Genomic DNA, 12,500 nt, shown 5'->3' on the forward strand with positions numbered 1-12,500 from the left:
TTCTTCTTCTCTCCTCTCCTCTCCTCTCCTCTCCTCTCCTCTCCCTCTCCTCTCCTCTCCTCTCCTCTCCTTCCTCTCCTCTCTCCTCTCCTCTCCTCTCCTCTCTCTCCTCTCCTCTCTCTCTCTCTTCTCTCTTCTCTTCTCTTCTCCAACAGCCTCCACTCTTCTGGGAAGGCTTTCCACTAGATGTATATATAGTGTATGAAGGGGTGTCCTGTATATATATTGTATGAAGGGGTGTCCTGTATATATAGTGTATGAAGGGGTGTCCTGTATATATAGTGGATTAAGGGGTGTCCTGTATATATAGTGTATGATGGGGTGTCCTGTATATATAGTGGATGAAGGGGTGTCCTGTATATATAGAGTATGAAGGGGTGTCCTGTATATATAGTGTATGAAGGGGTGTCCTCATTCTGCTGTGTTCATCGGTCATTATATCCTTTTCCCAAGCTACTTTCCTATCTAGATTTTTACCACAACAAGCTGGTGATGTTGTGTGTTGTCATTTCCTGCCTCTTGTTGCTAGGCACCAGAGGTTCTACTCCCTGCTGGACAGGTTCCGAGCCACCGTTGCCGAGGACACCAGCAGCCCCTCCCCTCCTGTGACATCACACCCCCTGGATGGGGAACCGCCACCTGCCCCTGAACTAGTCAAGGCTGACAAGGTGTGTGTGTTTTTTAAAATGTGTGTTTCATATTCAACGTGTGTGTGTATGTCTTGTACTAAGTGTGTGTGCGTGTCTTGTTCCAGGAGTGGTATGTTGCCTTGGTGATGTCCCAGTGCTGTCACCGTGGTGACGGGTCGTTCCTGGAGACAACGGAACTCCTGACCAAACTACCTCCTGACGACCTCTCTACCATCATGACCTGCAAGGTAACACACACACGCTCACGCATACACACACACACACGCTCACACACACACACACACACACACACACACACACACACACACACACACACACACACACACACACACACACACACACTGACCTCTCTCTCTCTACACCAGGACTTCAACCTGTCTCTCCTCTGTCCGTGTCTGAGTCTGGGGGTTCAGAGGTTAACCCGGGGTCAGGGGTCGTTGCTATTGGAGACGGCCCTGGCCGTGACCCTGGATCATCTGAGCGGGGTCACACAGCTACTTCCTGTTCCACACCGTTCCTTCCTGCCGCCGGCCAAACCTGACCCGGCCGAACCCTACTGGGACAACTTGGCTATCGTCTATGGTAAGAGTAACGCGGAAGGTTGTTGGTTCGAATCCTGGGAGGATCTGGCAACTAAAAGCCTTTCTGTTCGTCAGATTGCGTCTTTTAAACCTGGCCAGATTGTTCCATTCTGCTTTACATTACATTGTGATGTTACCTGATTAAACTGTGGATGTGTACCTGACCAGATTGTTCCATTCTGCCATTTAGCTGGCGAGGCCACGTCAGCCAACTACCAGCACAGGCAGCGTACGCCTCCCCACTGTCAATTATTATGTTGTTCTCTAGGTGGAGCAGGGCTCTACCCGCTCTATGTAGAGCTGTCTCAGTATCTGCTGTGTGTTTATTCTAGGTGAGGCAGGGCTCTACCCGCTCTATGTAGAGCTGTCTCAGTATCTGCTGTGTGTTTATTCTAGGTGAGGCAGGGCTCTACCCGCTCTATGTAGAGCTGTCTCAGTATCTGCTGTGTGTTTATTCTAGGTGAGGCAGGGCTCTACCCGCTCTATGTAGAGCTGTCTCAGTATCTGCTGTGTGTTTATTCTAGGTGAGGCTGGACTCTACCCACGGGTGATGTCTCAGTAGCTGCTGTGTGTGTATTCTAGGTGAGGCTGGACTCTACCCACGGGTGATGTCTCAGTAGCTGCTGTGTGTGTATTCTAGGTGAGGCAGGGCTCTACCCGCTCTATGTAGAGCTGTCTCAGTATCTGCTGTGTGTTTATTCTAGGTGAGGCAGGGCTCTACCCGCTCTATGTAGAGCTGTCTCAGTATCTGCTGTGTGTTTATTCTAGGTGAGGCAGGGCTCTACCCGCTCTATGTAGAGCTGTCTCAGTATCTGCTGTGTGTGTATTCTAGGTGAGGCTGGACTCTACCCGCGGGTGATGTCTCTGTGTAGAGCGCTGTCTCAGTATCTGCTGTGTGTGGGTCAGCTTCCTTCCCCTCTGCAAATCCCTGAAGACAAACAACATCTCATCACCACCTTCACCACCATGGCTACCGAGGTAAGAAGTTTATAATCCCTGACCTCTAACCCTTGACCCTACCCCTGGCCAATGAGAAAAGACTTGAAGTGTTTTTTTTGTGTAAAACATGTTATATATTTTTAAAATTAATTTTAGGGAAAAGTTTCAATGTATAAACCGCTATAAGCAGATGTAGAGTATGTAGAAGAGATAGTGGACCAGCTATAGAGTATGTAGAAGAGATAGTGGACCAGATATAGAGTATGTAGAAGAGATAATGGACCAGATATAGAGTATGTAGAAGAGATAGTGGACCAGCTATAGAGTATGTAGAAGAGATAGTGGACCAGATATAGAGTATGTAGAAGAGATAATGGACCAGATATAGAGTATGTAGAAGAGATAATGGACCAGATATAGAGTATGTAGAGGAGATAATGGACCAGATATAGAGTATGTAGAAGAGATAATGGACCAGATATAGAGTATGTAGAGGAGATAATGGACCAGCTATAGAGTATGTAGAAGAGATAATGGACCAGATATAGAGTATGTAGAAGAGATAATGGACCAGATATAGAGTATGTAGAATATATAGTGGACCATATATAGAGTATGTAGAAGAGATACTGGACCAGATATAGAGTATGCAGAAGAGATACTGGACCAGATATATAGTATGTATAATATATAGTGGACCAGATATAGAGTATGTAGAAGAGATACTGGACCAGATATAGAGTATGTAGAAGAGATACTGGACCATATATAGAGTATGCAGAAGAGATAATGGACCAGATATAAGAGTATGTAGAAGAGATAATGGACCATATATAGAGTATGTAGAAGAGATAATGAACCAGATATAGAGTATGTAGAAGAGATAATGGACCAGATATAGAGTATGTAGAAGAGATAATGGACCAGATATAGAGTATGTAGAGGAGATAATGGACCAGATATAGAGTATGTAGAAGAGATAAAGGACCAGATATAGAGTATGTAGAAGAGATAATGGACCAGATATAGAGTATGTAGAGGAGATAATGGACCAGATATAGAGTATGTAGAAGAGATAGTGGACCAGATATAGAGTATGTAGAAGAGATAGTGGACCCGCTATAGAGTATGTAGAAGAGATAGTGGACCAGATATAGAGTATGTAGAATATATAGTGGACCATATATAGAGTATGTAGAAGAGATACTGGACCAGATATAGAGTATGTAGAAGAGATAATGGACCAGATATAGAGTATGTAGAAGAGATAATGGACCAGATATAGAGTATGTGGAGGAGATAATGGACCAGATATAGAGTATGTAGAAGAGATAATGGACCAGATATCGAGTATGCAGAGGAGATAATGGACCAGATATAGAGTATGTAGAAGAGATAATGGACCAGATATAGAGTATGTAGAGGAGATAATGGATCAGATATAGAGTATGTAGAAGAGATAATGGACCAGCTATAGAGTATTTAGAAGAGATAATTGACCAGTTATAGAGTATGTAGAAGAGATAATGGACCAGATATAGAGTATGTAGAATATATAGTGGACCATATATAGAGTATGTAGAAGAGATACTGGACCAGATATAGAGTATGCAGAAGAGATAATGGACCAGATATATAGTATGTAGAATATATAGTGGACCAGATATAGAGTATGTAGAAGAGATACTGGACCATATATAGAGTATGCAGAAGAGATACTGGACCATATATAGAGTATGTAGAAGAGATAATGGACCAGATATAGAGTATGTAGAAGAGATAATGAACCAGATATAGCGTATGTAGAAGAGATAATGGACCAGATATAGAGTATGTAGAAGAGATAATGGACCAGATATAGAGTATGTAGAAGAGATAATGGACCAGATATAGAGTATGTAGAAGAGATAATGGACCAGATATAGAGTATGTAGAATATATAGTGGACCATATATAGAGTATGTAGAAGAGATACTGGACCAGATATAGAGTATGCAGAAGAGATACTGGACCAGATATATAGTATGTATAATATATAGTGGACCAGATATAGAGTATGTAGAAGAGATACTGGACCATATATAGAGTATGTAGAAGAGATACTGGACCATATATAGAGTATGCAGAAGAGATAATGGACCAGATATAAGAGTATGTAGAAGAGATAATGGACCATATATAGAGTATGTAGAAGAGATAATGAACCAGATATAGAGTATGTAGAAGAGATAATGGACCAGATATAGAGTATGTAGAAGAGATAATGGACCAGATATAGAGTATGTAGAGGAGATAATGGACCAGATATAGAGTATGTAGAAGAGATAAAGGACCAGATATAGAGTATGTAGAAGAGATAATGGACCAGATATAGAGTATGTAGAGGAGATAATGGACCAGATATAGAGTATGTAGAAGAGATAGTGGACCCGCTATAGAGTATGTAGAAGAGATAGTGGACCAGATATAGAGTATGTAGAATATATAGTGGACCATATATAGAGTATGTAGAAGAGATACTGGACCAGATATAGAGTATGTAGAAGAGATAATGGACCAGATATAGAGTATGTAGAAGAGATAATGGACCAGATATAGAGTATGTAGAATATATAGTGGACCATATATAGAGTATGTAGAAGAGATACTGGACCAGATATAGAGTATGCAGAAGAGATAATGGACCAGATATAGAGTATGTAGAAGAGATAATGGACCAGATATAGAGTATGTAGAAGAGATAGTGGACCAGATATAGAGTATGTAGAAGAGATAGTGGACCCGCTATAGAGTATGTAGAAGAGATAGTGGACCAGATATAGAGTATGTAGAATATATAGTGGACCATATATAGAGTATGTAGAAGAGATACTGGACCAGATATAGAGTATGTAGAAGAGATAATGGACCAGATATAGAGTATGTGGAGGAGATAATGGACCAGATATAGAGTATGTAGAAGAGATAATGGACCAGATATCGAGTATGCAGAGGAGATAATGGACCAGATATAGAGTATGTAGAAGAGATAATGGACCAGATATAGAGTATGTAGAGGAGATAATGGACCAGATATAGAGTATGTAGAGGAGATAATGGACCAGCTATAGAGTATGTAGAAGAGATAGTGGACCAGATATAGAGTATGTAGAAGAGATAATGGACCAGATATAGAGTATTTAGAAGAGATAATTGACCAGATATAGAGTATGTAGAAGAGATAATGGACCAGATATAGAGTATGGAGAATATATAGTGGACCATATATAGAGTATGTAGAAGAGATACTGGACCATATATAGAGTATGTAGAAGAGATAATGGACCAGATATAGAGTATGTAGAAGAGATAATGAACCAGATATAGCGTATGTAGAAGAGATAATGGACCAGATATAGAGTATGTAGAAGAGATAATGGACCAGATATAGAGTATGTAGAAGAGATAATGGACCAGATATAGAGTATGTAGAAGAGATAATGGACCAGATATAGAGTATGTAGAATATATAGTGGACCATATATAGAGTATGTAGAAGAGATACTGGACCAGATATAGAGTATGCAGAAGAGATACTGGACCAGATATATAGTATGTATAATATATAGTGGACCAGATATAGAGTATGTAGAAGAGATACTGGACCATATATAGAGTATGTAGAAGAGATACTGGACCATATATAGAGTATGCAGAAGAGATAATGGACCAGATATAAGAGTATGTAGAAGAGATAATGGACCATATATAGAGTATGTAGAAGAGATAATGAACCAGATATAGAGTATGTAGAAGAGATAATGGACCAGATATAGAGTATGTAGAAGAGATAATGGACCAGATATAGAGTATGTAGAGGAGATAATGGACCAGATATAGAGTATGTAGAAGAGATAAAGGACCAGATATAGAGTATGTAGAAGAGATAATGGACCAGATATAGAGTATGTAGAGGAGATAATGGACCAGATATAGAGTATGTAGAGGAGATAATGGACCAGATATAGAGTATGTAGAAGAGATAATGGACCAGATATAGAGTATGTGGAAGAGATAATGGGCCAGATATAGAGTATGTAGAAGAGATAATGGACCAGATATAGAGTATGTAGAAGAGATAGTGGACCAGATATAGAGTATGTAGAAGAGATAGTGGACCCGCTATAGAGTATGTAGAAGAGATAGTGGACCAGATATAGAGTATGTAGAATATATAGTGGACCATATATAGAGTATGTAGAAGAGATACTGGACCAGATATAGAGTATGTAGAAGAGATAATGGACCAGATATAGAGTATGTAGAAGAGATAATGGACCAGATATAGAGTATGTGGAGGAGATAATGGACCAGATATAGAGTATGTAGAAGAGATAATGGACCAGATATCGAGTATTCAGAGGAGATAATGGACCAGATATAGAGTATGTAGAAGAGATAATGGACCAGATATAGAGTATGTAGAAGAGATAATGGACCATATATAGAGTATGTAGAGGAGATAATGGATCAGATATAGAGTATGTAGAAGAGATAATGGACCAGATATAGAGTATGTAGAGGAGATAATGGACCAGCTATAGAGTATGTAGAAGAGATAGTGGACCAGATATAGAGTATGTAGAAGAGATAATGGACCAGATATTGAGTATTTAGAAGAGATAATTGACCAGTTATAGAGTATGTAGAAGAGATAATGGACCAGATATAGAGTATGTAGAATATATAGTGGACCATATATAGAGTATGTAGAAGAGATACTGGACCAGATATAGAGTATGCAGAAGAGATAATGGACCAGATATATAGTATGTAGAATATATAGTGGACCAGATATAGAGTATGTAGAAGAGATACTGGACCATATATAGAGTATGCAGAAGAGATACTGGACCATATATAGAGTATGTAGAAGAGATAATGGACCAGATATAGAGTATGTAGAAGAGAAAATGGACCATATATAGAGTATGTAGAAGAGATAATGAACCAGATATAGAGTATGTAGAAGAGATAATGGACCAGATATAGAGTATGCAGAAGAGATAATGGACCAGATATAGAGTATGTAGAAGAGATAATGGACCAGATATAGAGTATGTAGAAGAGATAATGGACCAGATATAGAGTATGGAGAATATATAGTGGACCATATATAGAGTATGTAGAAGAGATACTGGACCATATATAGAGTATGTAGAAGAGATAATGGACCAGATATAGAGTATGTAGAAGAGATAATGAACCAGATATAGCGTATGTAGAAGAGATAATGGACCAGATATAGAGTATGTAGAAGAGATAATGGACCAGATATAGAGTATGTAGAAGAGATAATGGACCAGATATAGAGTATGTAGAAGAGATAATGGACCAGATATAGAGTATGTAGAATATATAGTGGACCATATATAGAGTATGTAGAAGAGATACTGGACCAGATATAGAGTATGCAGAAGAGATAATGGACCAGATATATAGTATGTAGAATATATAGTGGACCAGATATAGAGTATGTAGAAGAGATACTGGACCATATATAGAGTATGTAGAAGAGATACTGGACCATATATAGAGTATGTAGAAGAGATAATGGACCAGATATAGAGTATGTAGAAGAGATAATGAACCAGATATAGAGTATGTAGAAGAGATAATGGACCAGATATAGAGTATGTAGAAGAGATAATGGACCAGATATAGAATATGTAGAAGAGATAATGGACCAGATATAGAGTATGTAGAAGAGATAATGGACCAGATATAGAGTATGTAGAATATATAGTGGACCATATATAGAGTATGTAGAAGAGATACTGGACCAGATATAGAGTATGCAGAAGAGATAATGGACCAGATATATAGTATGTAGAATATATAGTGGACCAGATATAGAGTATGTAGAAGAGATACTGGACCATATATAGAGTATGTAGAAGAGATAATGGACCAGATATAGAGTATGTAGAAGAGATAATGGACCAGATATAGAGTATGTAGAAGAGATAATGAACCAGATATAGAGTATGTAGAAGAGATAATGGACCATATATAGAGTATGTAGAAGAGATAATGGACCAGATATAGAGTATGTAGAGGAGATAATGGACCAGATATAGAGTATGTAGAAGAGATAAAGGACCAGATATAGAGTATGCAGAAGAGATAATGGACCAGATATAGAGTATGTAGAGGAGATAATGGACCAGATATAGAGTATGTAGAAGAGATAAAGGACCAGATATAGAGTATGTAGAAGAGATAATGGACCAGATATAGAGTATGTAGAGGAGATAATGGACCAGATATAGAGTATGTAGAAGAGATAATGGACCAGATATAGATTATGTGGAAGAGATAATGGGCCAGATATAGAGTATGTAGAAGAGATAATGGACCAGATATAGAGTATGTAGAAGAGATAATGGACCAGATATAGAGTATGTAGAGGAGATAATGGACCAGATATAGAGTATGTAGAAGAGATAACTTTATGTATTTGGTAAATATATTTTCGTTGAGAAAAAAAAATCACCTAAATTAAAGTTGAGAACTGAAACCCCCCAAAATGGTGAATTTATCTGATTGTTATGTTTGAGCTGAAGGACACAGCCTCAGCCATGACAAAATGCACATCAGTCATGACAACATGCACATCAGTCATGACAACATGCACATCAGTCATGACAACATGCACATCAGTCATGACAACATGCACATCAGTCATGACAACATGCACATCAGTCATGACAACCTGCACATCAGTCATGACAACATGCACATCAGTCATGACAACATGCACATCAGCCATGACAACATGCACATCAGTCATGACAACATGCACATCAGCCATGACAACATGCACATCAGCCATGACAACATGCACATCAGCCATGACAACATGCACATCAGTCATGACAACATGCACATCAGTCATGACAACATGCACATCAGTCATGACAGCATGCACATCAGCCATGACAACATGCACATCAGCCAGCCCCATGACAACGTGCACATCAGTCATGACAACATGCACATCAGTCATGACAACATGCACATCAGTCATGACAACATGCACATCAGTCATGACAACATGCACATCAGCCATGACAACATGCACATCAGCCATGACAACATGCACATCAGTCATGACAACATGCACATCAGCCATGACAACATGCACATCAGCCATGACAACATGCACATCAGCCATGACAGCATGCACATCAGCCATGGCAGCATGCACATCAGCCATGACAGCATGCACATCAGTCATGACAGCATGCACATCAGTCATGACAACATGCACATCAGTCATGACATCATGCACATCAGTCATGACAACATGCACATCAGTCATGACAACATGCACATCAGCCATGACACCATGCACATCAGCCAACACATCATGCACATCAGTCATGACAGCATGCACATCAGCAACATGCGCATCAGCCATGACACCATGCACATCAGCCATGACACCATGCACATCAGCCATGACATCATGCACATCGGTCATGACAGCATGCACATCAGCAACATGCACATCAGCCATGACACCATGCACATCAGCCATGACATCATGCACATCAGTCATGACAGCATGCACATCAGCAACATGCACATCTGCCATGACAACATGTACATCAGTCATGACAACAAGAACATCAGGCATGACAACATGAACATCAGTCATGACAACATGCACATCAGCCATGACAACATGCACATCAGCCATGACAGCATGCACATCAGCCATGACAGCATGCACATCAGCAACATGCACATCAGTCATGACAACATGCACATCAGTCATGACAGCATGCACATCAGCAACATGCACATCAGCCATGACAACATGCACATCAGTCATGACAGCATGCACATCAGCAACATGCACATCAGCCATGACAACATGCACATCAGCCATGGCATCATGCACATCAGCCATGACAACATGCACATCAGCCATGACAACATGCACATCAGCCATGACAACATGCACATCAGCCATGACATCATGCACATCAGCCATGACATCATGCACATCAGCCATGACATCATGCACATCAGCCATGACATCATGCACATCAGCCATGACATCATACACATCATCCATGACACCATGCACATCAGCCATGACAGCATGCACGTCAGCCATGACAGCATGCACGCCAGCCATGACATCATGCACATCAGCCATGACAACATGCACATCAGCCATGACAACATGCACATCAGCCATGACAACATGCACATCAGCCATGACAACATGCACATCATCGACAAAAAAAAGTAGCTTTTAAAACAGCACCATTTTCTCTCATCTCCATGGAGACGTTTCTAGAATTGCAGGAAATTCGCTTAACTTTGAACATTTCTCTACACTCTCGCCCCACCACCTTAGCCCCGTTTTCATCCAGAATAAACCCTGCTTCATGGTGTCTCTCTCTCTCTAGTTGGTGGTCTGGCGTGTTCTCCAGGACAGTGTTCCTCTGAGTGTTGACCTGCAGGGGGCTCTGTCCTGTCTGTGTCTGGCCCTGCAACAACCCTGTGTCTGGAACACACTGTCTACAGCCCCGTACAAAACACACACCTGCTCTGTCATACACTGCCTACGACTCCTCATCACTGCAGGTTAGTGTGTGTGTGTGTGAAGGAGAGAGGGAATGAACCTGGCCACAATTATTGGATTTGCATGTGGTGTGACCGTGACTAAACCTTAATTATAAACTGGGTGGTTTGAGCCCTGAATGCTGATTGGCTGACAGCCGTGGTATATCAGACCGTATACCACGGGTATGATAAAAACATGTGTTTTTCCTGCTCTAATTACGTTGGTAACCAGTTTATGAAAGCAATAAGGCACCTCAGGGGGTTTGTGGTACAGTATATTGCTAGTATACCACGGTTAAGGGCTGTATCCAGGCACTCCGTGTTGTGTCGTGCCGGGGCGGCAGGTAGCCTAGTGGTTAGAGTGTTGGACTAGTAACCGGAAGGTTGCAAGTTCAAATCCCCGAGCTGACAAGGTACCTGTCGTTCTGCCCCTGAACAGGCAGTTAACCCACTGTTTCTCTCTCTCTCCTCTCCCTCCCTTTGCCTCTCTCTGTCCTCCCTCTCTCTCTCCTCTCCCTTCTCTCTCTCTCTTTCTCTCATTTCCCTCCCTCTCTCTCCTCTCCTCTCCTATCCTCTCCCTTTCTATCCTCTCCCTCTCTATCCTCTCCCTCTCTATCCTCTCCCTCTCTATCCTCTTCCTCTCTATCCTCTTCCTCTCTCCTCTCTCTCTCTCTCTCCATCTCCCCCCTCTCTCTCCCCTCTCTCCTCTCTCTCTCTCCCTCTCTATCCTCTCTCCTCTCTCTCTCTCCATCTCTCTCCCTCTCTCTCCCCTCTCTCCTCTCCTCTCTCTCCCTCTCTCTCCCCCTCTCTCCTCTCCAGTGGCAGTAGGTCCAGGTGACCATCTCTTACATCCAGGGAAGAAGAGAACCACAGGGTCAGACGGCGATTCAGACCAGGTCCACTCTCCAAACACAGACAGTAAGTAATATAGTTGTTGTTGTGTCTCCATTATCATTTTAGTCCGTCACTCTCAGTGAGTTAGATCATGCTTCATCACTGTTAAATCTGCTGACTAGTGGCTACTAATACAGTCTGTTAGCTTGCTGTGTTTTAATGTGCATTAGATGTGTTAAGTGTTATCTCTAATGTGTTATCTCTACTCTGTTATCTCCGTGGTATCTCTGGGGTATATCTAATGTGTTATCTCTAGTGTGTTATCTCTGATGTGTTATCTCTAATGTGTTATCTCTAATGTGTTATCTCTGTGCTATCTATAATGTGTTATATCTAATGTGTTATCTCTAATGTGTTATCTATAATGTGTTATATCTGTGCTATCTCTGATGTGTTCTCTCTAATGTGTTATCTCTGTGTTATCGCTAATGTGTTATATCGAATGTGTTATATCTATAATGTGTTATATCTAATGTGTTATCTCTAATGTGTTATCTCTAATGCGCTATCTCTAATGCGTTATCTCTAATGCGCTATCTCTAATGCGTTCTCTCTAATGTGTTCTCTCTAATGTGTTATCTCTAATGTGTTATCTCTAATGTGTTCTCTCTAATGTGGTATCTCTAATGTGTTATCTCTAATGTGTAATCTCTGTTATATCTAATGTGTTCTCTCTGTGTTATCTCTAATGTGTTATCTCTAATGGGTTATCTCTAATGTGTTCTCTCTAATGTGTTATCTCTAATGTGTTATCTCTGTGTTATCTCTAATGTGTTATCTCTGTGTTATCGCTAATGTGTTATCTCTAATGTGC

General features: G+C 40.7%; 1 protein-coding gene across 1 annotated transcript in view; it reads left to right on the plus strand.

Moving 5' to 3' along the window:
- Positions 1-469: 469 nt before the first annotated feature.
- The window catches only part of LOC116363895 (huntingtin-like), a gene marked incomplete at its 5' end in the record, with an annotated part of 50,560 nt that continues 38,529 nt past the window's right edge, over positions 470-12,500 (plus strand). Inside the window, 6 exons of the mRNA XM_031817244.1 lie at positions 470-668; positions 755-877; positions 1,016-1,232; positions 2,064-2,209; positions 10,636-10,813; positions 11,612-11,710. Of these exons, the coding sequence (XP_031673104.1) occupies positions 470-668; positions 755-877; positions 1,016-1,232; positions 2,064-2,209; positions 10,636-10,813; positions 11,612-11,710 (962 nt within the window). The remainder of the gene's footprint in view (positions 669-754; positions 878-1,015; positions 1,233-2,063; positions 2,210-10,635; positions 10,814-11,611; positions 11,711-12,500) is intronic.

This window comes from Oncorhynchus kisutch, unplaced genomic scaffold (genome assembly GCF_002021735.2).
Source record: "Oncorhynchus kisutch isolate 150728-3 unplaced genomic scaffold, Okis_V2 scaffold963, whole genome shotgun sequence".
Taxonomy (NCBI): Eukaryota; Metazoa; Chordata; class Actinopteri; order Salmoniformes; family Salmonidae; genus Oncorhynchus; species Oncorhynchus kisutch.